Source organism: Scardinius erythrophthalmus (genome assembly GCF_964197995.2).
Source record: "Scardinius erythrophthalmus genome assembly, chromosome: 7".
Taxonomy (NCBI): domain Eukaryota; kingdom Metazoa; phylum Chordata; class Actinopteri; order Cypriniformes; family Leuciscidae; genus Scardinius; species Scardinius erythrophthalmus.
Window position 1 is genome coordinate 7,915,270 of NC_138227.1, and position 26,490 is coordinate 7,941,759.

Below are 26,490 nucleotides of genomic sequence, written 5' to 3' on the forward strand. Positions count from 1 at the left end.
ATATAAAAAGTGAAAGTAAATGAGTTGATGTTTCGCCATTTAACAGCCAGAATGGATTCCATACTGAGTATCAAATTCAAAGTGTGTAATGGAAACTTTCATAAAAGCTAAGACACGAATTTACGTGCAACTACTTGATAGAAACGGCGGTGGATTTTGTGAATCTGAAAGTGATCAACCGTTTTTCGAGGTGAGTGTTCAGGTCTCGAGACGTTTTACGGGTGCCTTCCGCATTTAAGCCATTAGCCTATTTCCCCTAAAGGACATATTAGTTATTTTATATGTGTTTGTTTGATATTTTTCATGTTAGAGCTAAACATGCTTCCATTGTTTCATGTTGTCTGTGATTTATTTAGCATGTGTGTTAATACACGACTAACATTGTGTATTTGAGTGAACGCCGCGTCTCATGATCCTGTTTCTCTGAATCTCAGGTTCCGTTTAGCTGAATTATTGTTTGTCATTTCCATTCAGAGTCAGTGGTGAAGATCAGATTCTGTTTCAGCTGTTCAGCTTCATCATGGATGAAACTCAAACATCCAGAGATGAAGATTTTTATCCAGGTTGCAGGTATTTTGAATAAACTCTAGATTAAATCATCTTTAAATTATAGACAAGAAGATGTTTTTATTAAGTTAAAAACTTTAATTTTATTGAAAACCATTAGACCAGCCAGTTTTATAATTAAAATACCTTTTAAGAACTTATTTGAAAATATTATCAGATTTATCACCATTAATTATTAATTGTTTATGTTATAGTTCAGTTCATCAGAAGAGATCAGAACCAGAGCCCAGCTGTGTGTCGATGAGGAGTGACGCGTCTATGATTCTGCCAGTAGATTTTAAGAGTGGAGATACACAACATGATATCAGGTATAATGTTTCTGTGAAAATATGACTACTACAGCATGAGATTTTTTATTATTGGAATAATATTGGTGATATTTTCTTCAAGATATGAGAAATTCTTATTTATGTGTAGCTAATATTTGAATGTATGTAGTGTTACTCACACATGAGAGACGGATATGAGAGCACTTAGTTCATTTTACAGGTTTTTTTTATCAACATTGTGAAAATAAATTATTTAGGGATAAATTAATATGTGGTTTTTAAATACAGTAATTCAATATATTAACTTTATTCTGTTTTTGTTAGTTCAGTTCATCAGAAGAGATCAGAACCAGAGCCCAGCTGTGTGTCTATGAGTCCGCCAGTAAATTTTAAGAGTGGAGATACACAACATGATATCAGGTATAATGTTTCTGAGAAAATATGATTATAGTATGGCATTTTATATTATCAGATCATTATCAGTAATATATTCTACAAGATATAAACAATGTACACAAGGCCGTAACCAGGGTTTGAAAATTAGTGAGGTCCGGGGTGAGGTGCAGGGCCGGATTAAGAATTCAGAGGCCCCTGGCCACAATCAATGTCTTATGCCCCCCCTTAGGTAGGCCAAATGTATAGTTTGTCCAAGGACATTTTAATTTTGCATTAAGAGTTTTAGTTTACTGACTTAAAAGGAACTTTGTTGTACTATGCTGGAGTAAAGTTCATAAATGATCGATCTTTCCCATAGGATTTTGTAAAACTATGTTGGGTAAACCTCTGTCCCTCTAGGGGGGTTCGGGGGCATGCTCCCCCGTAAGAAAATTTTGTACATTTTAAGGTTAAATGCATCAATCTGGTGGTCTTTGAGAGCTCAAAATTAAGAGCTTCAACGGGCTTCAACCCATGAACTGTGCACAAAGAAAAAACATTGACTTGTACCTGGACATTAAAGGGGGCTCAAACATATTTTTTAGTTATGATATGGAGTTTCAGTCTACATTACATTATAACTGGTGTTTTAGTATGCCAAACAATTAGTATAATAATAATATAATAATGATTTAGATAATTATTCCTATTAAAATCCATATAGCCTATAATGAAAATGAATATTTCAAAAGTATACTTTACATTACACTATAGGAAAATTACAATACTTTTGTCCTAATGTCTTCACTTGCAAGAAATAAACTCTTTGATCGCGTGAGCAAAGTGCGCACTTTTCTTTAAATCACGCAGCACAAACATAATGCCCATATAGGATACTTAAATTCTTGTGCTGTTTTATAAAAGCACAAAACCATATCACGGTTTCGATATTAGTTCGTTGGCAAAATATAACGCTAGAGACCTTTATGTTAGGCTATACATTTTACATCTCATGTGTATTGGGAAAAGGGAGAAGAGCGAGTTCGGCAAAAGGCGGATTCGAACTCGAGTCGAACGCTTCAAAAGCTACTGAGTTTCAAGCACCTCACGCACGCCCAACGACCCATGCCACTGTAGCTATTTAGTAGAAGGTGTCTTTTTTTTGCTAAAAAGACAGGCACTTAGTGCAAATTACGCTCCATTATCGGAAATGTAAAAGAAAAAAAAAGTTCATTGGCACTTTTTGGTCATTTCATGAATTACAAATTGACATCAAATGTTGTTGCATCATGCTTGTAGTTTCTTTTGCGCTTTATTTACAAATTATAATAAAGTGACATAAAGCGCTCTGCCGCATTTTTTATAGTCTATGCTTACAACACGCTCTCAAGCCCCGTTCACTGATCTACCTTCTCGCAGCGACATAAATTGCAAACACACATGACGCGGTTTAAACGGCTAATTAATCATTCAGAGAGCTTGACATTTTATTTTTGAATATAAAAAAATGACCGAGGTCCAGACCTCGGTGACCTCATAGCTGGCTACGGCCATGAATGTACACGAAGAATGTTTTAATGTAATATTTTAATGCATACAGTCTAGTGTTGCTCACACAGAGAGACATCTGTGAAAGAACTCATTTTAATGTACAATTTGTGTAATAACAGTGTAATTTAAATAATAATGAAGAGTGATTGTTTTATTGATAAATGGATGTGTAATATGTTTAATATGTCAAATATGTATAACTTTAAACTCTGTTATAGTTCAGTTCATCAGAAGAGATCAGAACCAGAGCCCAGCTGTGTGTCTATGAGGAGAGACGCGTCTATGATTCCGCCAATAGATTTTAAGAGTGAAGATACACAGTCTGATCTCAGGTATTACATTTCAACAAAATATATGATTAAAAAAAGACATTGAGTTTATTAATGCTGTGGTATTTTCATTTTACAGCCATGAATTCCTCAACAGGTTTAGATCAAATCTGATGAAGAAGTTTGAGTGTCTGTATGAGGGAACAGCACAGCAGGGAAACCCAACACTCCTGAATGAGATTTACACAGAGCTCTACATCACAGAGAGTGAGAGTGGAGAGATCAGTAATGAACATGAGGTGAGACAGATTGAGACACAATCCAGGAGAGCAGCAACAGAGGACACACCGATCAAATACAAAGACATCTTTAGACCTTTACCTGGACAAGACAAACCCATCAGAACTGTGCTGACAAAGGGAGTCGCTGGCATTGGAAAAACAGTCTCTGTGCAGAAGTTCATCCTGGACTGGGCTGAAGAGAAAGAGAACCAGGACGTCCAGCTCATATTTCCACTTCCTTTCAGAGAGATCAATCTGATGAAGGACAAAACACTCAGTCTTTCAGATCTTCTTCATGTCTTTTTCCCTGAAACTAAAGAAATAGAAATATCCAAAGACAAATATAAAGTGTTGTTCATCTTTGATGGTCTGGATGAGTGTCGTCTGTCTCTGGATTTTCAGAGCGATGTGAGGTTGTGTGATGTAAGTGAATCAGCCTCAGTGGACGTGTTGCTGATGAACCTCATTGTGGGGAATCTGCTTCCCTCTGCTCTCATCTGGATCACCTCCAGACCAGCAGCAGCCGATCTCGTCCCCTCTGAGTGTGTCCATCGAGCGACAGAGGTACGAGGCTTCAATGATCCACAGAAGGAGGAATACTTCAGGAAGAGAGTCAGTGATCAGAGTCTGGCCAATACAATCATCACACACCTGAAGTCATCAAGGAGCCTCTACATCATGTGCCACATCCCAGTGTTCTGCTGGATCTCAGCCACTGTTCTGGAGAAGATGTTGAGCGAAGCAGAGACTGGAGAGATTCCCAAGACTCTCACTCAGATGTACACACACTTCCTGATCCTTCAGACCAACATCAAACATGAGAAGGACTATGAGAAGAACGTGACAGATGAAGACATGATCCTCAAACTGGGGAAACTGGCTTTTCAGCAGCTTCTGAAAGGCAATGTGATCTTCTATGAGGAAGACCTGAGAGAGTGTGGCATTGATGTGACAGAAGCATCAGTGTACTCAGGATTGTGCACTCAGATCTTCAGAGAGGAGTTTGGCTGGTATCAGGGGAACGTCTTCTGCTTTGTTCATCTGAGCGTTCAGGAACATCTAGCGGCTCTATATGTGCATCTCGACTATATAAACAACAACAGAAATGTGTTTGACCCGATCACCAAACAGAGTTTGCGGTCTAAAGTCAATGACTTGCTTCAGCTCATGTTTAAACATGTTTCATTATCTGCGCTGCATCAGAGAGCTGTGAATGAGGCTCTACAGAGTAAAAATGGACATCTGGACCTTTTCCTGCGGTTTCTTCTGGGTCTGTCAGTGGAGTCTCATCAGAATCTCCTACTAAGACTAATGAAACGGACAAGAACATCTGACAGCAATGAGGAAACAGTTGAGTACATCAAGAAAATGATCAGGACCATTGACTCTCCAGAGAAATCCATCAATCTGTTCCACTGTCTGAATGAACTGGGTGATCATTCACTAGTGGAGGAAATACAACAGTATCTGAAATCTGGAAGAATAAAGAAAGCCAAACTCTCTTCATCTCAGTGGTCAGCTGTAGTCTTTGTGTTGTTGACATCAGAGGAGAAGCTGAACAAATTTGATATTAATGATTTTGTTGGACGAGACAATAAAACTGAACAACTAAAGGTTCTTCTGAAGCTTCTTCCTGTGATTAAAGAATCCAGATCAGCTCAGTAAGTATCAATCAGAACAATCAGTTCAGTGTTAAAACATTAGGAAAATAACAGTTAATAAATCTTCAGTGCTGCAGATGTTGTCTGGAGTTCAGTGGTCAGTATTTTGATGTGTTTCTTAAACCGTGACAGTGTAAAATTCCTTCAGGCATTCAAACAAAGTCAGAAAATTTGTGTATGAATAAATAATTCAGGTTTACTAGTTGAATGTTCTTGCACATAAAGAAGGAATTTAAATATTTAAAAGAAATGATAAAAGAAATGAAGACCAAGCAAACAACTGGAGAAACAGCTCAGTTATCAAGTAGCTCAAATCTCCTAAAAAAAACATTTGATGTATGGTTTACATAGCAGTCATACATTTAAATTTTTACTATTAGATGGACAATTAAATATTAACTTTTATTTTTCTTGATTGAATGATACTTTAGATGTTTGATCATGTTTTGTGTAACGACTGCGAGTATGAACCAAACACCAGCTAATCTTCTTCCAGAAAATTAATTCAAACTCTCCACTTCTCGCGAATGAAGGGGGGAAGATTTGTTCAGAACGTCTCATGATCATCAGCATTCTGGCTATTTAAAAGAGCCCCCCAGCACCAACGAAATAGCTGGTCAATGCTAGCTTTGTATACTGGTCAATGCTAGCTTTGAATACTGACTGGTTAAGAGAAAGACAGAGACCAAGGTCCCACACAGAGTCCTCACATTCCAGGGTCAAATCACCAAACCCAGAGCCATAAGTCACCCATCCCGGCGCCAGAGAGTCGGCAAAAGACCCTTCTAATGACCAAACTAACGGAAAAGCTTGTCAATGTGAGGGGGTTTTTAAAAGAAGGATTGGTTCAGAGATGGCACAACATTCCTGACCCCTCCCCCATTGGGACCTCTGAACGAACAAACAGAGTTCTTTTCTCTCTAAACCAGAAAACTGAGATTCTTCCTACAGTATACATAAAACTCATTCAATAACAATTTTCAATGGACTTGTAAACATCATACATCATTCTATGTGTTTCTACGATATATGTGTCCATTTAATATGCTTTAATCCCATATAATTCATGTAATTGTATAACTATTAGGTGTGTGAATGAAAGTGTGTACTGTTTCATATCAATGCTATCTTACGAACACAACTAGCAAGATGGCTTGATTGAAATCTGGGTAAAATGTTTCGTATTCTTATAATAGTAATGATGTCTAAACTGTGGCCTCTGTACTCTCTGCCAGAGCTTGGAGAGTAAGGAGGTCCCAGATAATGCATGATTTACGATGAGACAAACAAAGCCAGTGTCTAATTGGTCCGATCTCTTCAGGAGGGGGGGACAAACTTTGAGTTTAAAATCTTAGACCCAAAAACAAAGTTCTCTCTCTGTGCTCTCGCTCTCTGGGTTCACCCTCAAGAAACGCTCTGCTACCACTCTCAAGAGAGATGGGCAGAAAAAGATGGAGATCTAAACCAGACAAGTAACCATGTAACAAACGCGCAGACGAAGGAACCCAAATTTAGATCAGAAGAACGGGTTCAACAGCTTTATTCAAGCCATCTTACTAGCCTACTCTATTCTCAATTTTCTTCCTTTTCTGTGTTATCATTTCCTTTATGTTCCGTTGTGAGTCTCGGTTCTAAGTTAAGTTTTGCGACAAGATTTCGAGCCACGTTTCTTCTGCAACGCACCGCTTTCCACTTCAAAGACTTTTCAACCATCCGACATCCACGCCACAGACATCTATCCAGGCACGAGGAGACCACAGCCAACGAACGGGAAACCCAAGGGAATCCCCAGAAGCAAAGATGCAAGTACCTCCAGACTAAAACTGAACTGGTGCATTGATATAAATTTAATAACCTGCCTAAAACGACAGAAGGGTTGAATTAATGCTTGATGGTTCGTTCAGGTTATGTCTTCTAAGTGCATAGAATCTTGAGATTTCATCATCTCACTCTTAAACTCATTTTTTTCAAACTCTTTCTTTCTCACTCTCTTTCTTCAGCAACCTGTATGAATGTGTGTGTATGCGTGCGCGTGTGTTTGTGTTAGATATTAGCTTTATGTGTTAGTATATAATCAATAAAGTATTGTTTGTATTTAAAAAGAGATTACTTGTGTTATCTGCTTACGAAATTTAATGTCTTAAACTTCTGATCTAAGTTACCTTGCTAACTATAGTGTTTCACTATAGTTCGGATATTTATATCCGTTGCAGAGTTGATAGTTACAGCCAGTTCAAATGAACCGCGAACGAGTCATTTGCTTGGTTGTAATAAGTGACTCTTTCGAATTCCCTATAAATAATTAATAATTCCTTTGAGCTAAATTGACGAATCACTACAAATACAAATATCTTACATTTGTGACATTTTAGATCAAACGTGTTCATTTTTGCTTTAAGTTTGAACTTTCTCTTTAATAATGGATTCACTGCTAAACTGATCTGATCTGAACTGAGAGAGTAAAGTGTGTGTCATTGTTCTCTACAGGTTGAAGGATTGTGGCGTCACAGATGAAGGTTTTGCTGCCCTGACTTCAGCTCTGAGATCAAACCCTGAACACCTGAGAGAACTGAATCTGTCATGGAATAAAATAGGAAAATCAGTGAATCTGCTGTCTGATGTACTACAGAATCCTCACTGTAAACTGGAGAAACTGAGGTAAGATCATATTTGACTCTCACACATGAATCACAATCAGCAGAAGAATAGAGGCAGAGAGATGGCGCCGCTGTGTTTGGCATGTCACCTGCTCCTCTGTTTTTTCATATTTGTTTTTGCTACCGTCTCGTCGTTTATTGTTTATGATCGCACTACGCTGCTGGAATTACGTTTTACAACTAATCGCCTCCTAAATGCCCAGTCCTTTAAACCACCACCGCCACTGTTGACATCAATTCCTCCTTTCCTGAGATGCCCTGTCTGTCTACTACCAGGCAGTAAGCGCCGCAGAAGACGTGGTCGGAGAGGCGGGTTACATGTCAGGCTGAGGACTCACCTGGATTCTCCGTCGCAGAGGAGTGGAGATCGATCAGGACTTGGCAGTGCTAGAGGATCGCGGGAGTGCTACCGGTGGCTTCGGCCGGTTGGCTTCGACACTGGCGTTCCATTTCCGTGTCCCCGCCGTGTAAAAACATCCACCCGGAGCTGTGTCCAAGGAAATCTCCGTCCAATTCCACGTGTGACATCGCCACTTGTTAACTCGACTACGTTCCGCATGGCACTTTGTAACACCAGATCGCTCAATAACAAAACATTTGTCCTCAATGATGTCATCTCCTCTCACAATCTGGATTTGTTTTTCCTCACCGAAACCTGGCTCCAGGCTTTTGAAGGAGGTTATTGACACCATAGGTCCCTTCCTTGTCTCCTTCATTAATAGCTGTCTTAGTTTGGGAACTGTTCCCACTGCTCTCAAACACGCCATTGTCAGACCGCTGCTCAAGAAACCCAACCTTGATCCCTCCATACTGTCCAACTTCCGCCCAATATCTCACCTGTCATTTTTGTCTAAGTTGATGGAGAAGCTTGTTCTGTCCCAGCTTCAGTCTCACCTACAACTGCACGTCATTGCTGATAAATTTCAGTCCGGTTTCAGGTCTAGACATAGTACCGAATCAGCGTTACTGAGGGTCAGTAATGACATTCTAGTAGCCCTGGACAGTAAAAGCTCTGTGGTTCTGGTGTTACTGGACCTGACCGCTGCATTTGACACCGTGGATCATGCCATCCTCATCTCCCGTCTTCAACATGCTATCGGTCTGCAGGGCACGGTGCTCAATTGGTTCTTTTCATATCTCACTAATAGAACTTTTTCAGTAATGCTTAATGACTTTTCCTCCTCAGCTGCCCCCCTGTCATCTGGTGTGCCACAAGGATCCATTCTCGGTCCTATTCTGTTTTCACTTTATATGCTGCCACTTGGTCAACTCATCTCCAATCACAACGTTCAATTTAATTTCTATGCTGACGATCTCCAGATCTACCTTCCTGTGATTCTGAGCAATCGTTCTGCGCTTGACCCCCTTTATAACTGCCTTCAGGACATCAAACAGTGGCTTTCGCAGAATTTCCTTCATCTGAATGAAGGAAAGACTGAGTACATCCTGTTCAGCCCGGACTCACCCAACAGTTCTCTCAGTTTTGGTCCTCTTACACCTCAGTTTGCACCCACTGTGCGTAACCTGGGTGTGATTTTTGACAAAAGTTTGCAGTATGACAAACAGAGCTCCCCAAAGCTGTGGAACGCACTTCCAGCACAGCTACGAAGCATTACCGTGTTGAGTGTTTTCAAATCACAGTTGAAAACACACCTATTCAGACAAGCTTTTAACACGTAGTTTCGGATTTGACTGTTATTTTTATGTACATTTATGTTTTTAAATATTGTTGTTTATTGTTGTTTTTACTGGAAAGCGCCTTGTGCACCTTCTGGCTGTTGTTAGGCGCTCTACAAATAAAATTTGATTGATTGATTGATTGACAATGTAAAGTATATTTGAAGTGTTCAGGCTCTATACAAAAGGAACTGTATTGCACTAATTACTATTACGATGCCAACCGTTTGAGAGGGTCGATTACCACATTTTGATGTCCAATCACCACAAGAGTAATGAAGAGCAGGCTACTGTACTAAATTGTACTATTTACTCTTAAGAATGTTGAATAACAATAATCAAATACACTGTGTATACATTCACCGTCAAAGGATTACACAAATGCAAAGAAAAATGTACATATGAAGGGCGTAGGCCTGCGCAAAATAATAAACAATATAAACAATGAAATATTTCAACAGATTTGAATTTCAAGGATACAGATGTTAGCTGGTGTTGTGATTAGGCAGTGAAAACAATGATTGCAACAGTCCGTGTTAGTCTCTACAGTTAGTGTTAGTCTCTCAGACGTAGTCGAAGTCGACTGAATGGGATCACGCTAGGGAGCCTATCTTCTTCAAGCATGCTTGAACGAGCCAATGCGCTATGACGACATGAATTGCATCACGCGCTCTGCCCCGCGAGACGGGTATCAATACGGAAGCGGATGCATACACCATCTGTCTTTCTCTTCGGAGCCGATCGTTCTCTATGACGAAATCTCTGAAGAGTGTTGTCTTCTACAACGAGCGAGTATGTCAGTGCTTCTTCAGAAAGTCTCTCCCTGGCTGGTGTTTCTACAGCGTGAGCAGCAGTGGTCGCGAGCTCTTTGAGCACTCAACTGCTGTTCTAACAGCATTACATATTTATTTGTGTTTGTTTGTCTGACGGCTGGTTGAGAGCGAGAACAGTGATTGCTTCACTGGTACAGGCTGCACCATCCCTGTCAGTGTTGCAGCAATCATTCCCCTGGGTGCTCCGGCACTGGTGAGAGGTTTCTCACTTCCTGAAAGAGCAACATAAGTGGGTTTGCGTCTTTTTCAAGATGTCATTCCGCCCATGCGTTTCTGGATGTGGTCATTCCTGTCCCCTTCTGACGGTCACAATTGCTGCGTCACGTGTTTGGGTGTTCAGCACGCTGAGGCAGCTTTTGTGGACGGTTCATGTTCCCATTGCGGGAATATGACTGTCTCAGTGTTGAGATCGAGACTCGCCTTCGTTCACGAAGGTGCAGTCCCCATTACCACGCCCCACCCCAGGGTGCCGTGTGGGATGGGTGATCGGAGATCAGTGAAGGAGTTTCCGCCTGGTAACCATTCCCTGTGGGGTCCTCAATCCTCCATCACACCGATACTAGTGGAGCCCCCTGCTGAGAGCACTGGTCCCTCTGTAATGGACCGACCAGATGTCTCACTCGCGGCTCCCCCAGAGGACAGGATGCCGGTTGCAGTATTGGAGGGTAAGCTGATCTTTGGAGATGACGACTCGGCTGCGTTATCCCCTTTGGGGAGTGTGAAACCCTCCACCGTGTCCCGCTCAGTCTCGGTTGGATGATTGGTTCTCAGCCCGCCGCCCCAGTGCCCTTCTTTCCCGAAGTGCATGGAGAGCTTACTAGGTCGTGGATGGCATCTTTAACTGCCGGAAGCGACCTAGAGAGTTTTTCCCCCCTCACTACCCTTGACGGAGGAGCGGTGAAGAGTTACGAGGCTATTCCCCCAGTCGAGTGGTCTGTCGTGGCGCATGGACATGCATGAGGGTTGTCTAGGCCGTGCGCTCACCAGTGAGCTCCGCACCACAACTGACTTGGCTCTCCGGAGATCGGCCTAGCGGTGTCCACCCTGGTGGTCCAGGAGCGCCATACTTGGCCCAACCTGGTTGATTTATCGGATGCGGACAAGGTTCGGTTCCTGGACTCCCCAATTTCCCAGCTTGGGCTGTTCAGGCCTCAGCGTAGAGCGAGCCACAGGCAGGCCGCCCAGCCTGTATCAGTCACTGCCAAGCCAGGTGGCAACTGTAAGACTAAGCGTCCCTGATCCAGGCTGCCCGGGAACGGGGGAACGAGCTCTTCAGACGGTTACCGTTCCGCCATTGGCTCTCCGGAGTCCAGTGGTACCCCAGTTGTCACAAGAGCGAATTCCTCTTTTCCTGGACCCCAAGAGGGGTCAGACTTGCGGTGTGCGACCCTGTAAAGCCTTGCACCCCTTGGTCCCCTCTTGTGTCGGCAGTCGGGTATGGTCCGAGGACCCGATTACGCCTTCTCCCGTAACCCCTGCGGACCAGTGGAGTCAGGTAAGTGTTGCCTCGCACACTCAGACCTCGCTTTGGGCCACCTCCGGGCCTTCCAGGCCAGGTCCCTGTCCTCCACCCCACTGCCCCACTCCGGGTACGTCTGTGGTGCCTCTGGTCCCCCTGTCCCGGTTTGTGGAAGCTTGGAGAGAGCTTCCCGGCTAGTCCAGCTGGCTCCTCCGTACCATCAGACTCGGCTACACAATTCAGTTCTTCCGGCATCCGCCCAAGTTCAGCAGCATTCTGTACACTTCAGTGTTGACCGAACGTGCCCGTTATGCGTGCAGAAATTGCAGTCCTACTGGTGAAGGATGCGATAGAACCGGATCCGTAAGCCGATATGAAGTCGGGCTTCTACAGCTCATACTTCATTGTACCCAAGAAAGGAGGTGGGTTATGGCCAATCTTGGACCTGCAACACTTGAATCGGGCCCTGTACAAGTCCCCGAGATTGGTTTGCAGCGGTCGACCTGAAAGACGCGTACTTTCATGTGTCCTTCCTGCGTTTCGCGTTCGAGGGTCGAGCTTATCATTACAAAGTTCTACCCTTCGGGCTGGCCCTGTCTCCCCGCGTCTTTATGAAAGTCGCGGAGGCAGCCATTTCTCCTATGAGAGAGCGTGGCCTTTGCATCCTCAACTATCTTGACGACTGGCTGATACTAGCTCAGTCCCGGGAACAGTTGTGCGAACACAGCGATGTGTTACTCCAACATATCAGCCAGTTGGGTCTTCAGGTGAACTGGGAAAAGAGCAAATCCTCGCCCCCGTGCAGAGGATCTCTTTTCTCGGTATGGAGCTGGACTTGGTCCAACAGACGGCACGCCTCACAGAGGAATGTGTCCAGTCCATGACCTGCCTGAGTACGCTCAAGAGCAGAGAAGAGGAGCAGGTCTTGCTAATCGTCCTTTATTGACCCGACCGGTCCTGGTTCCCTGAACTTATACTCCTCTCAACAGCCCCTCCCTGGCCCATCCCTCTGAGGGAGGACCTCCTCTCTCAGGGACAGGGCACCATATGGCACCCGCGTCCAGACCTCTGGAAACTCCATGTCTGGTCACTGGACGGGACGTGGAGGTTCTAGGTGATCTACCACAGTCAGTCGTAGATGCTTATGCCTTGAAGTGGAAACTATTCGTTGAATGGTGTTCTTCTCATCGAGTAGACCCCCGAAATTGCTCGATCCACGCTGTACTTTCTTTCCTGCAAGAGGGGTTGGAGCGAGGGCTGTCTCCCTCTACCCTCAAAGTGTATGTTGCCTCTATTGCCGCACATCACGATGCAGTGGATAGGAGATCCGTGGGAAAGCATGACCTGATCGTCCCCTCCATACCCTCTTGGGACTTGTCTCTGGTGTTAACTGCACTGCAGAGACCTCCCTTTGAGCCACTGCAGGCAGCTGAGTTAAAAGTCCTGTCTTTAAAAAAAGTTATCCTGCTTGCTTTGGCCTCCATCAAGAGGGTAGGGGACCTGCATGTATTTTCGGTCGACGAATCGTGCCTGGAGTTCGGGCCGGGTAACTCTCATGTTGTACTGAGACCCCGGCCTGGTTATGTGTCCAGGTTCCTACCACTCCCTTTCGGGACCAAGTGGTGAACCTGCAAGCGCTGCCCCCCGGAGGAGGCATAAGCCAGGGGGCTTTTCTCTGTCCAGTCCGTTCCTTACGGATATATGTTGACAGAACGCAAAGCCTCAGGACCTAAGATCAGCTCTTCATCTGTTATGGAGGCCAGCAGAAGGGAAAGGCTGTCTCAAAGCAGAGGTTGGCCCACTGGATAATGGATGCCATCATCTTGGCGTATGAGTCCCAAGGTGTACCTTGTCCCCTGGGATTGCGAGCTCACTTCACTCGGAGTGTAGCCGCCTCCTCGGCGTTGGCTCAAGGTGCCTCGCTTACAGATGTTTGTAGCTGCGGGCTGGGCGACACCTAACACATTCGCTAGATTCTATAGCCTACACGTCGAGCCGGTTGCTTCCTGTGTGCTCTCTTCAAATAGAAGCTAGTTAACACCGTATGCCCCGCTCGATGTGCCGGCTTGCTGCGCCATTCCCCTCCTATGGACTGGATATATGCGCCATTTTGCTCCAGTTGAGTTCTCCTTCGGCAGAACCCTGTTGAGCTCCTCCATGCCCCCTGCGGCTTGAACATGGCGGAGCGTCCGATGCTAGGCCTACTACTCTTGTGGAACTTGTGCTAGGTGCTGGGTCCATATGTTGTGATCCCTACGGCGATCCCATATGTGTATTTTTCCATGGTACACAGCAAAATCCCCAGTGTTAAATCATCACCTACAGTGTCAAATTTAACACCAGCAAAGTGTGTATATGTGTCCACACTACACAGTGTTACATTTACACTTTTGAAAGTGTTAATTTTTTAACTCTAATTTTCTGTATATTGTTAAAAGTTAGCACTATTCAACACTTAACATAACACTTAACGTTGTTTTTACACCACACTAGTGTTAGTGTTAAATTACAGTGTTATTGAGTAATACATTTTATTTTACACCAACACCAGTGTAGTGTGAATACAACAACATTAAGTGTTAAAATACTGTTCAGCAATAACATTATTGAGTGTCAATACCAATAGGCTACCTATAGAGCTGCTTCCAATCCTACTAAAGACAAATGGCAGAAAATGTCACAAACACACTTTATTAAGGTACACAGCAAAAAAGCCAGTGTACATTTAACTCAAATTGAGTCAAATTTAACACTCCCGAAATGTATAAATGACTCCCTCTATTTTGGAGTTAATATAATGCTTTTGAAAATGTGAAATGTATACATTACTCATGGAGTACATTTGAACACTTTGTTAAAATGTATTCCGGAGTAATGTGCATATTTCACACTTTCAAAAGTTTTATTTTAACTCCAAAATGGAGGGAGTCATTTATACATTTCGGGAGTGTTAAATGCTTTTTAACAAAAGGAATCTTTCCAGAAATAAAAGCAAAGTATTTAACCTTTTGATAACATTGAATGCACATCAAAACAATCCAGAAAGTTAAAATGTAACCTTAGTCTGGGATCATAGTAGAATTCTGTTCAATAAAGTAAAAAAAAAAGGCAAAATGCAAACAATTGTTTTAACAAACTAGTTTTTATTAATGAACAAGTCCCTTTACATCATAGGTTAACTTAAAATAAATGAAAGCAAAATATAGGCATTTGTCATCACAATTATGTGAAAGCTGCACATCAAATGGTCTGTATCTCTGTAATACTTCAAGTCCTGTACATGTCAGTGAATATAAGTCCTGTGTCAGTGAAGTTGAGTCAATACCTTCGACTTTGCAACAGTACAGCAACAACATTCAGCAGATGAAAAACAGTTGCAGGATATGAGTGGATCAGTTGTGTCCAGTTGCTAACAGTAAAGTTCAGTGCATAGTTGTTTCACAGAGAAGGAAAGGCTGTGCAGATCCAACTTTCTCAAAATCCTGTAGTGCTGGTTCCCTAGACAACACAAAACCAGACCAATTACAATCAATACAATTTGTGTTTTATAAATACAGCAAGTTTATGGTGGAAAAAGTTCAATCATCTTAAACTTTCGATTTCCAAGTAAATTAAAGACTTAATTCATCCAAAAATGTAAATTCTGTCATTAATTATTCACCCTTATGTTGTTCCAAACCAGTAAGAGTTTTGCTCATCTTCGGGAAAAACTCAAGATATTTTTTATAAAATTTCTGTCCCTTCATCGACAGCCTATTCAACGACAAAGCCACGGAAAGGTATAAAGGAAATCATAAGTAATTCTCATGAACGCATGTTGGAAATTATGCGTATTGGAACTTAAAAAAATACATATTGTAAATTAGATAAAACACTTACTTTCGTCGTTTCTCTGTTTAAAAGCAACCTCATCCTGGTCTGCTCTGCATCGCGCGTCAACGAAAATGCCTTTCTGAGACTGGTTTAGCCGTTCACAGCACATAAATATTGTAATAAAACAATATAATGTAATAAAAGTTTATAAAATGCATATATAAATGCGATAAAACACTTAATATCAGCGTTTTCCCTCCTCGTATGCCTTGCATCGCGAGTCAAAGAAAATGGCGTCTGTGAAAAAAAGTTTCAGGTCGTTTCGTCGCGCCCAGCGCGTAAATGTCCCGGATGTAATTAATTACACTCTCTCGGTGTAAATTTAATAACTCTACATATTTTCACCAGCCAGAGAGTGCGGTTTACACTAGCAGTTCAACACCAGTTCAACACCAGAAAATTAACTCTTTACTCTAAAAGTCCTTAACACCAGGATTTCAACACCGGAGATTTTTCTGTGTACGGTTTTGATTTTGCTCCCTAAGGTGAGCCCGTGTTTTTCCTTTGGCAGAGTTTCTGCCGTCACTGTTTTGGTTGATCCTCCCCCCTGTTATAGTCTGGAGTCATCCCAGTGACATTCCATGTGTTGTGCTGCCCGACATTTTGCCCAGTTCATATGTGTATCTCCCACGATTCCCCCCTTCAGGCTGGATGTTCCCTTCCTTCCATCGACAGGGCACGCTTTCCCAGTTTTATCCAAGTCTACTGTGCGGGTCTTGCGGAAAAGCAGTGACTTCCCTGGCCTAAGCCCTGTCCTATCACCACCTCAAGATGTGGGAAGGTGGCAGCTCTAGTGGCGTTTTCCAGGGTTAAAGATCCCATTCAGTCGATGTCGACTACGTCTGAAGGAGGGAACAGAGGACGTAGTCCCTTTGCCACTATAGCTGGACCACCGCTGACTCCGAGTTACGCTCGACTCCTCAGCGAAAAACAGATGGTGTATGCATCCGCTTCCGTATTTATACCCATCTCGCGGGGCGGAGCGCGTGATGCAATTCATGTCGCCATTGCGCGCATTGGCTCGTTCAAGCATGCTCGAAGAAGATAGGCTCCCTAGCGTGATCCCATTCAGTCGACGTCGACTACGTCCTCCATTCCCTCCTTCAGGGAACGATGGGTTGCATACGCAACCAGGACGTTCTTTAAGATGTTCAGATGTCCAGATAGCGATATGAAGTTGGTCGTTGAGCTGCAGTCTCTGGCCCCCTGATGCATGATGAATCCTCGACGATAATAAATGCAGGTGTAAATCTAAGATGTGTATGAGTGTTTATCTCGTTGATGTATGACTCTCAAATGTGGTTAATCTTCAATGACGCACATTCAAGAATCATCACTATGGAAACTTCAGCTCAAAGTTTAATACCATCCGCTGCCATTGAAGAGCACAAAAATTCTATCCTGCAGTTCACAAAGTGAAGGCGCTGCAGAAAGAGATTTTAATCTACCTTATTTTACTGCTTTTCAGGTAAGATTGCAGGACCTAATTTTTTCCTCAGGATCCGAACAGAAAAAATGATCTGCTCTCACGCGATCTCAGATTAAACCACACCTCTTCACATTCAAATCAATGACCAACATAATAGCTGCTCAGCCCTTATAATAAATTAACACAAACTTAACATGGGCTTTTTTACACTCTTTCTGCTGCTGTGAGTTCAGATTATTGAGCTGTAAATGATTGAACACATGATCTGATCCTCAATAACATGAAACTGCAGGACTGAGAGTCACACTGAAATACACACTTTCACACACAATCAACATTTCAGTCTCTTGACTTTAAACAGACTCGAGCTCAACACAGTCAGAACTGAGAAATGAAGAACATGCTGGATTCATTCTTACTGTTAATCATGTTCATCTTTCTGCATTGACACTTTCTAAAGGATTGTTTTTATTTTTGAAAAATGAAAACACACACACACCCTAATTGACACTCCATACATATCACATAGTACAAATCTATTAAGTAACGTAGTAAAACTAGTCTCTGTTGTGAATAGTCTCATTTATTAAAGCAGATTTTGCACAAGACTGACTTTTAACATAGTGTAAATAAGAGATTATTTTCCTGATTGAATAATACTTTAGATGTTTTATGATCATGTTTTGTGACATTTTAGATCTCAATCTAATGATCCATCAATGATCCAGTTAAGTTTGAACTTTCTCTTTAATAATGGATTCGCTGCTAAACTGATCTGAAATGAGAGAGTGAAGTGTGTGTCATTGTTCTCTACAGGTTGAGTGATTGTGGCGTCACAGATGAAGGTTTTGCTGCTCTGACTTCAGCTCTGAAATCAAACCCTGAACACCTGAGAGAACTGAGTCTGTCTGAGAACAAAATAGGAGAATCAGTGAATCTGCTGTCTGATGTACTACAGAATCCTCACTGTAAACTGGAGAAATTAGAGTAAGATCATATTTGACTCTCACACATGAATCACAATGTACAGTATACTTGAAGTGTTCAGCCTCTTTCTGCTGCTGTGAGTTCAGATTATTGAGCTGTAAATGATTGAACACATGAGCTGATCCTCAATAACATAAAACTGCAGGACTGAGAGTCACACTAAAATACACACTTTCACACACAATCAACATTTCAGTCTCTTGACTTTAAACAGACTCGAGCTCAACACAGTCAGAACTGAGAAATGAAGAACATGCTGGATTCATTCTTACTGTTAATTATGTTCATCTTTCTGCATTGACACTTTCTAAAGGATTGTTTTTAATTTTGTAAAATCAAAAAAACACACGCACACACAAACAAACAAACACACACACACACACACACACACACACACTCACGCACGCACGCACACACACTCACACACACACACACACCAATTTATTACTCCATAGATATTACATACAGATCTAAGTAACAGCAAAACTAGCCTATGTAGTGAATATAGTGTAATTTAAGAGATTATTTTTCATGATTGAATGATACTTTAGATGTTTTATGATCATGTTTTGTGTCATTTTGGATCTCAATCTAATGATCCCTCAGACATTTTAATTTGTGCTTTAATTTGGAACTTTCTCTTTAATAATGGATTCACTGCTAAACTGATCTGATCTGAACTGAGAGAGTGAAGTGTGTGTCATTGTTCTCTACAGGTTGAGTAATTGTGATATCACAGATGAAGGTTTTGCTGCTCTGATTCCAGCTCTGAGATCAAACCCTGAACACCTGAGAGATCTGGATCTGTCTGGGAATAAAATAGGAAAATCAGTGAATCTGCTGTCTGATGTACTACAGAATCCTCACTGTAAACTGGAGGAACTGTGGTAAGATCATATTTGACTCTCACAAATGAATCACAATGTAAAGTATATTTGAAGTGTTCAGCCTCTGTTATTCGTCCAAAATATTTTTTTTAAACTTTGGCCATGTTTAGCATGAGAATCCATCTCTTTAACACTGTAAACAACTCTGAATACATGAAACACCATTGTACCCCCCCTTTAAAGGACTATTCCGGTTAAAAATGAACCTGGGGTAATTAACACATGGTCACCGAGTCGATCGTTCCCGGGGATGCGTTTTCATTATAATCGAATTTAAAGAGTTTTATCTCTAAAAACAGATTAGCTCATAACACTAGTATATGGGGCACAGAGTAAGTAAAAGTAAATCGCTAGTTAATACCACTAACAAGGCTCAAAATAGCCTCAAACTAACACGGTAGCATAATGAGGGTCCCTACATGCAAACCGAAGCATTGAGAACTTTGTAAGTGTACAGACAGTTAAATAAGAAGATACTTCATAAAGACAGTACATTACGCATTTACAGGCAGCGGGCATCTTGGAAAAAAGTCTCGATTAGTCGAGCCACGAACGCCGTGCTAAGTGAGCTGGTCGATAGGAATTACGTTTGTGAAATCTAACGTAGCACGGCGTTCATGGCTCGACTAATCGTACCTAATGTACTGTCTTTATGAAGTATCTTCTTATTAAACTGTCTGTACACTTACAAAGTTCTCAATGCTTCGGTTTGCATGTAGGGACCCTCATTATGCTACCGTGTTAGTGTGAGGCTATTTTGAGCCTTGTTAGTGGTATTAACTAGCGATTTACTTTTACTTACTCTGTGCCCCATATACTAGTGTTATGAGCTAATCTGTTTTTAGAGATAAAACTCTTTATATTCGATTATCATGAAAACGCATCCCAGGAAACGATCGACTCGGTAACCATGTGTTAATTACCCCTAGGTTAATTTTTCACCGGAATTGTCCTTTAACAGTAAAACTAACCTATGTTGTGAAAAGTGTCATTTATTAACCCTCTGGGGTCTGAGGTGTTTTTGGGGTCCTTGAGATGTTCTGACATGCCCTGACATTTGTGTTTTTTTCAGTTGCTTATAAACATATTAATGGCAGGTGTAAAAAGTGTAATTACACTCTATTTAGCACAAACAGGGCTATCATAATATGTGAGCAACATGTATGTACATGTTTGGTTTTTTTGAGAGAATAATGTTTATGCATGGTTATTGAAAAAAACTAAAAATGAAAGTTTCTGAAATAAGGCCACAAAATATGTGACTTTTGTCGCTTAGAGTTTTTTCTTCAAAATGATGTGAAAATCATCCTGCCTAATCATTCACATAAAACAATACATTGATTTAAATTTTGTAAGACACTTTTTGTTTGGAAAGGCAATATGCGTAGGGGCGTGATTCACACCTGAGAAGACAACGACTCGCATAATGAGCTGCATAATGAGCCGCATAATGAGCTCAAAACATATGAGCAGGAATTCGCAACATTATAAGCTTATTTGATGTGGCAGTATTTTACAGTAAAACTTTATAATCTATCCGATTTTTCTAGTCGATGTTTTACTCATCTCAGTATAGCAATAGAGTTTGGTATAAGCTGTTCATTCATTCACACACAAAAACGTGATTCATATTTAAACAGTATTTTTGCCAGCAGTAGTAGCTACACAACAGTGCGTATCTGTGCGTTCATTCATTCACACACAGAAACGCGATTCATATTTAAACAGTCTTTTTGTGTACAGACACTATTGCGATTAGAACAAAGTAAATATAGAACTGACCTATTCCTCAGCTGGATCCGTTGCTCCTTAAAAATGAAACTTCCAGCACTTCTGAGGTAAATTTTCCAGGATTATTATTAAGATAGTATTATTCCTCACAGCGTCGTAAAGTACATGAGTTTAATAAACTCGGTGTGTTTTATCCAGCTAATGTGGGCATTCACAGGTTTGCATGTTTCGCCTCAGATCATTTGCGTTTGAATAGTGCACACTCTCCGTGGGCGGGGTCACATTAAAACTTAATGAGCTGAGATGAGAACGACTGACATCTCTCTCTTTTCATACATATTACATAAACTGAGAATATTTGTTTTATATAAATTACTTCATTTGAAAGAAGAGAATTCAAGATTCATGCCCGTGTGCCTGTGTGACTGTTTGACTGAGTATTCGCTGAGTTACAGTTAATTTTCGGACGCGTTTCAGAATGGACTTAACTGACAGAGAGAAAGTAGAACTCGCATCATGTTTATTTTTCTTTATTTTGCAAAAAGCACAACACTTTGTTTTTATTGTGAGTATACACAAAAAAAAATTGACATTTCAAGAAGATCAAAGTCAACAGAGTATTTTGACTCTTTTGCACTGATAAGAAAAAAAGCGAGCAGATCACGCCGGCGTGATTGTCGACCCTATGAGGTTAAAGCAGATTTTGCACAAGACTGACTTTTAATATATTGCAAATAAGAGATGATTTTTCCTGATTGAATGATACTTTAGATGTTTTATGATCATGTTTTGTGACATTTTAGATCTCAATCTAATAATCCATCAAACATATTTCAGTTTAAGTTTGCTTTAAAGCTACACTGTGTGATATTTTCCCCCATCTAGCGGTGAAATTGTATATGACTACCCAGTGAATATTAGTTTCTGTTCCTTTCAATTCCGAGGTCGTTTTAACTCATATGGTGGCCGTATTATTCCAAAATTAACATGGCTTCCAGTTCGACTTCGTCCATGAGTGTTCCTTCAAGTGATGAGGTTGCTTTAGAAAACTATTACAAAGTGCATTTAGTTATTTAGTCAGTTAGCATGTAGGTTATGACCTCTATGTAAAATGAATAATAGTTTTATGTTTTCGTTATGTTGGTACCATTTCATTGCTAATATCAGCTATCCCAAACGAATGCAAGCTAATGTTAGTAAAGTATCAGTGCTATCGTTATTCTGTATATTGAACGAGATTAATAATGTAAGGCAATGTTTACAGCGTAGGCTACATAATTTTCTCTGTGAGCAGAGTCAGAGATCAGTTGTTGCGACAGATGTCTATTGAAACTATTCATCACCTGTGATCCGTTGCAGCACAGATTTATGTTACAAGGTAAACAATACTTTTTCACCATTGACGCGAGGAAAAGTAATGCAAGTTATACTAAGAGGTCGTTCTGGCATTATGCACAACCATGCTATGGTTAGACAAGCAACTATAAAACTTTGAATTTACACAAATAGGCTGAATTACCTGTCGAGAAGAAAGCAGGCAACTTCGGCGTCTTTTAAAATCTTTGCTCCTCATGAGCTCTTTCCATCTGGGAAAAGTTACTCCAATATTGACTTTGGTCTTGCTGATTTGCCTGACGCGTTGACGTTTTAGTTCTCTCTTTCGCTTCTTTGGCGACTCTGCTACATGTCCTCGAAAATAGGCATGATCCTCCATCTTCAGCAATTTTTCAAATCTGCCGGCAGTCGCGAGTAATCTCCCCCTCACATTCGTCACAGTGTCACTGAGTGTAAAACGCGAAAGGCGAAGCTTGAATTTCCAGGTATGTCCCTCTTTGGCGAATGTATTTTCAAGATGGAGGCGCAACATGGCTGCCGCCATTCGAGGGACCCGCTCATATGTATTATAAATGGCAGATTTTACGCTTATGAGAATACTTTATTAGTTGGTGGAAGTAATTACACATGAATGAGCATATATACTTGTGTTTTTGCTAAGAATCAACTTAAAAAGTTACACAGTGTAGCTGTAACTTTCTCTTTAATAATGGATTCACTGCTAAACTGATCTGATCTGAACTATGAGTGAAGTGTTTGTCATTGTTCTCTACAGGTTGCGTGATTGTGGCGTCACAGATGAAGGTTTTGCTGCTCTGACTTCAGCTCTGAAATCAAACCCTGAACACCTGAGAGATCTGAATCTGTCTGGGAATAAAATAGGAGAATCAGTGAATCTGCTGTCTGATGTACTACAGAATCCTCACTGTAAACTGGAGAAACTGTGGTAAGATCATATTTGACTCTCACACATGAATCACAATGTAAAGTATATTTGAAGTGTTCAGCCTCTTTCTGCTGCTGTGAGTTCAGATTATTGAGCTGTAAATGATTGAACACATGAACTGATCCTCAATAACATGAAACTGCAGGACAGAGAGTCACACTGAAATACACACTTTCACACACAATCAACATTTCAGTCTCTTGACTTTAAACAGACTCGAGCTCAACACAGTCAGAACTGAGAAATGAAGAACATGCTGGATTCATTCTTACTGTTAATTATGTTCATCTTTCTGCAATGACACTTTCTAAAGTATTGTTTTTAATTTAGTAAAATCACACACACACACACACACACACACACACACACACACACACACACACACACACACACACACACACACACGCACACACACACACACACGCACACACACACACACACACACACACACACACACCAATTTTTACATACATATTACATACAAATCTAAGTAACAGCAAAACTAGCCTATGTAGTGAATAGTGTAATTTAAGAGATTATTTTTCCTGATTGAATGATACTTTAGATGTTTTATGATCATGTTTTGTGACATTTTAGATCTCAATCTAATGATCCATCGAACATATTAATTTGTGCTTTAAGTTTGAACTTTCTCTTTAATAATGGATTCACTGCTAAACTGATCTGATCTGAACTGAGAGAGTGAAGTGTGTGTCATTGTTCTCTACAGGTTGAGTTATTGTGGCGTCACATATGAAGGTTGTTTTGCTCTGGCTTCAGCTCTGAGATCAAACCCTGAACACCTGAGACATCTGAATCTGACTGGGAATAAAATAGGAAATTCAGGAATGAAGTTGCTCTCTGATCTGAAGGATGATCCACATTATAAACTGGAGAACCTACACTACTGTGAGTATATTTTTATTTCAAGCCTTTAAATTGACCCAATTTCAGTAACAGGTCTCATATGTGTGTTACTGGAGAATATAAGCTCAACTTATAATTATATAATAATATAGATAATAATTCAGCTCCACTTTAGTCTCTGTAAACTGTTTTTAATAAGAGTTTAGTTTAATTCTGTGATGTGAATATGATCTATGAATAGGCTAGGTCTATATTAGAGGCTGACATTTTTTCAGGAATCCCGCGGGTCACGGGAATGGGAAACAAAATCACTATTAATCACGGGATTGGGATGGGACAGGAAAAAATATCAGCGGGAGTGGGCGGGACCGGGAATCGTAATAAAACTATGATACCCAACTTTATACACAAATATACAGTTTCTATAAATAAACTCTATATTTAAATTTGAATTAAATTCTATTTGCCCTGTCTCTTTATGCTCTCCTGTTTGCTTTGGTGTGGCAAGTGAATGACGTGCTCCACACACCCGTACCAGTTGGTGGCTGTAATATATGCACCAAGTTGGTATAGAGCTGCCAACTCTCACGCATTCACCCACGCTTTTCACACGCTCTCACGCCCCACACATCCATTTTCTCATGCACAGAAAAATCGCAAAGCAAAGAGGACACGGAGAACGACAGACTAGACAGAGCAGGTTACTTTATGATATAAAAAAATCTCAGCTCTCAGATTCTGTCAATTTTATTACTTAAAAAGAATTTAGCTAAATATGTGTTCTATATTACATATTTATTATATTTTTACTTATATCATTAAATAAAGTTGTTATTATAATAATTAAAAAACGCATTATATTTAATTTGAGTTATTTTTAACCTTAAATAATAGCCTACTACCAGCTGATAGGGTTTTTTTCTTGAGAAAAATGAACGCCTATCTTGTGTAGCCTACCTAATATTTATCCAAATGAGTCAATATTAAATCAAATCACAATAATTTAATTGAAATAATAAAAAAGCGTAGCTTACCAGAAATTGTACCATGTAAACATTGTAACATGTTGTCACTAAACCTAATAAAATTCTGTTTAGTTACTAAAATGTGTTTGCATGGATGATTTACAGGAAATTTAATGTGTTTAATGTGCATTGTTTAAACTGGCTTTCAGTTCAATAAAGTAACATAAACTGTGCTATGCTGTTATCTGTACTGTATTTCTTTTTACTGTAACTGACAGATTCCGGTAAAAAAAAAAAAAAACACAACACGGGAGTGGGAGGGAATAGGAGTCATTCTTCTGGGATTGGGACGGGATTGGATGTTTTTTCGTGGGATTGGGACGGGAGAGGTTTGAAAATCCACTCCCGTGTCACCCTCTAGTCTATATGAATATTTTCATCCCTTACATGTTTACATGCACAACTTTTGTTTTTGTTTTGTTTGATGTGTGTGTTTATATGTCACAAGCTTCAAATCGGAATTGAGTTTATTCCCGCTGTGTGCACATACTATTCTCTTCTTCAAACACTTTGTTTGTTTTAAACGGCAGACTTAATATTTATATATTACGGATTAGGTCCTAATTAGGAGACAATGAGCACATGACCCGTTGTGCCGTGCTGCTTATATTGATCCCGCAGTAAAAACACCCCTACCTGCACCCGAAACAGCCTGTGGATGAGAGTCTGAAAGAAGGACTGAAGGCCGTGAGATTGTGTTGGTCATTCATGACACTTCATTCAACAACTACAACAACTCGTACGCATCATACGGCATTACGTCATTGCAAACGCACAGTACTTTCCAGATTCAGTTTTCAATCTGATCAAGTGTTTACATGTCCTCTCGATCAAATTAGAAAAGGAATAAACCACCCAATCCGATCCAAATTTCATTCAGATCGAACTCATTCGATTAAGGCGTTTACATGAAGGCTTTTCAGTCCGAGCCGTTAAATCTGATTACTAACGGATTATTTGTTTGCATGGAAATGTGGTGTGTGTGTGTGTGTGTGTGTGTGTGTGTGTGTGTGTGTGTGTGTGTGTGTGTTTGTGTGTGTGAGTGATAAAGTGATAATTGTTTATCATTTGCTGTTATTAATCTATTCCAGTTTGTCATTAATATCTCTGGCTGTAATATAAATATACTAATATTCTGGCTGTGTTTTCCTGAAATGATCTCCAGATGTGATGTGACTCAGTAATGGCTTATACTCATAAGTGTGTGTCTGTGTGTTTTATTGTAGGACTCTCAGTGTTTAGACGTCAGTTCAGTTTCCTCAGGATCAGCTGATGGTGAATAAAGAGCCGCTACTGAGACTGAAGACACAGAGACACACAGCGATCACACTGACGTGTGTGTGTGACTTCACACCAGTTTCTTGTTTTATAGTAATGGCTCATGAAAATGAGTGTTGAAAATAGCAGCTTTGAATTGTTTCACATTTGTTAGATATTGATTATAATGTAAATGGTGAAACACTTAAATTATGAGACAAACGGTTAAAGCAAAGTGAAAACAAGCCTTAGACAATAGATTTATTGTGCAATACAGACAGCGTTGTGAAAAGTGTTATAGGTTTTATCAAGAGTTTGACTTCAGAAGAGATGTTGTAAATTATACCATCAGAGGAAGACAAAGATTATGCAAATAATTTCACTGAACATTAATTTGTCAAATAATTTTATAATTTTATATGATGATCTATGTTTCCAAATAAATCTTCACATTCTTTTACTGGTTTCTTGTTTTTTCCCCTCCTGCCTCTGAACACAGTTAATTACTGATTGCAATGTTAATTTCTATCACATTCCTCTTGATGTATCAAGTA

The 26,490-nt window shown here is 40.5% G+C and overlaps 1 protein-coding gene across 1 annotated transcript; it reads left to right on the forward strand.

Annotated features, from left to right (window-relative positions):
* Nucleotides 1-26,395, forward strand: LOC308693926 (NACHT, LRR and PYD domains-containing protein 3-like). Its single transcript, XM_081371090.1, has 12 exons — nucleotides 1-190; nucleotides 475-570; nucleotides 762-875; nucleotides 1,161-1,256; nucleotides 2,981-3,094; nucleotides 3,171-4,973; nucleotides 7,461-7,631; nucleotides 17,718-17,888; nucleotides 18,605-18,775; nucleotides 22,617-22,787; nucleotides 23,518-23,696; nucleotides 25,906-26,395. Coding segments are annotated over exons 2-12 (3,042 nt in total). The 5' UTR covers nucleotides 1-190; nucleotides 475-520; the 3' UTR covers nucleotides 25,908-26,395.
* The last annotated feature ends 95 nt before the right edge of the window (nucleotides 26,396-26,490 follow it).

Coding starts and splice junctions, on each gene's coding strand:
- LOC308693926 (XM_081371090.1), top strand. CDS start 521: ATGGATGAAACTCAAACATCCAGAGATGAAGATTTTTATCCAGGTTGC. Junction 571..761: donor GATTTTTATCCAGGTTGCAG/GTATTTTGAATA, acceptor TTTATGTTATAG/TTCAGTTCATCAGAAGAGAT. Junction 876..1,160: donor GATACACAACATGATATCAG/GTATAATGTTTC, acceptor TGTTTTTGTTAG/TTCAGTTCATCAGAAGAGAT.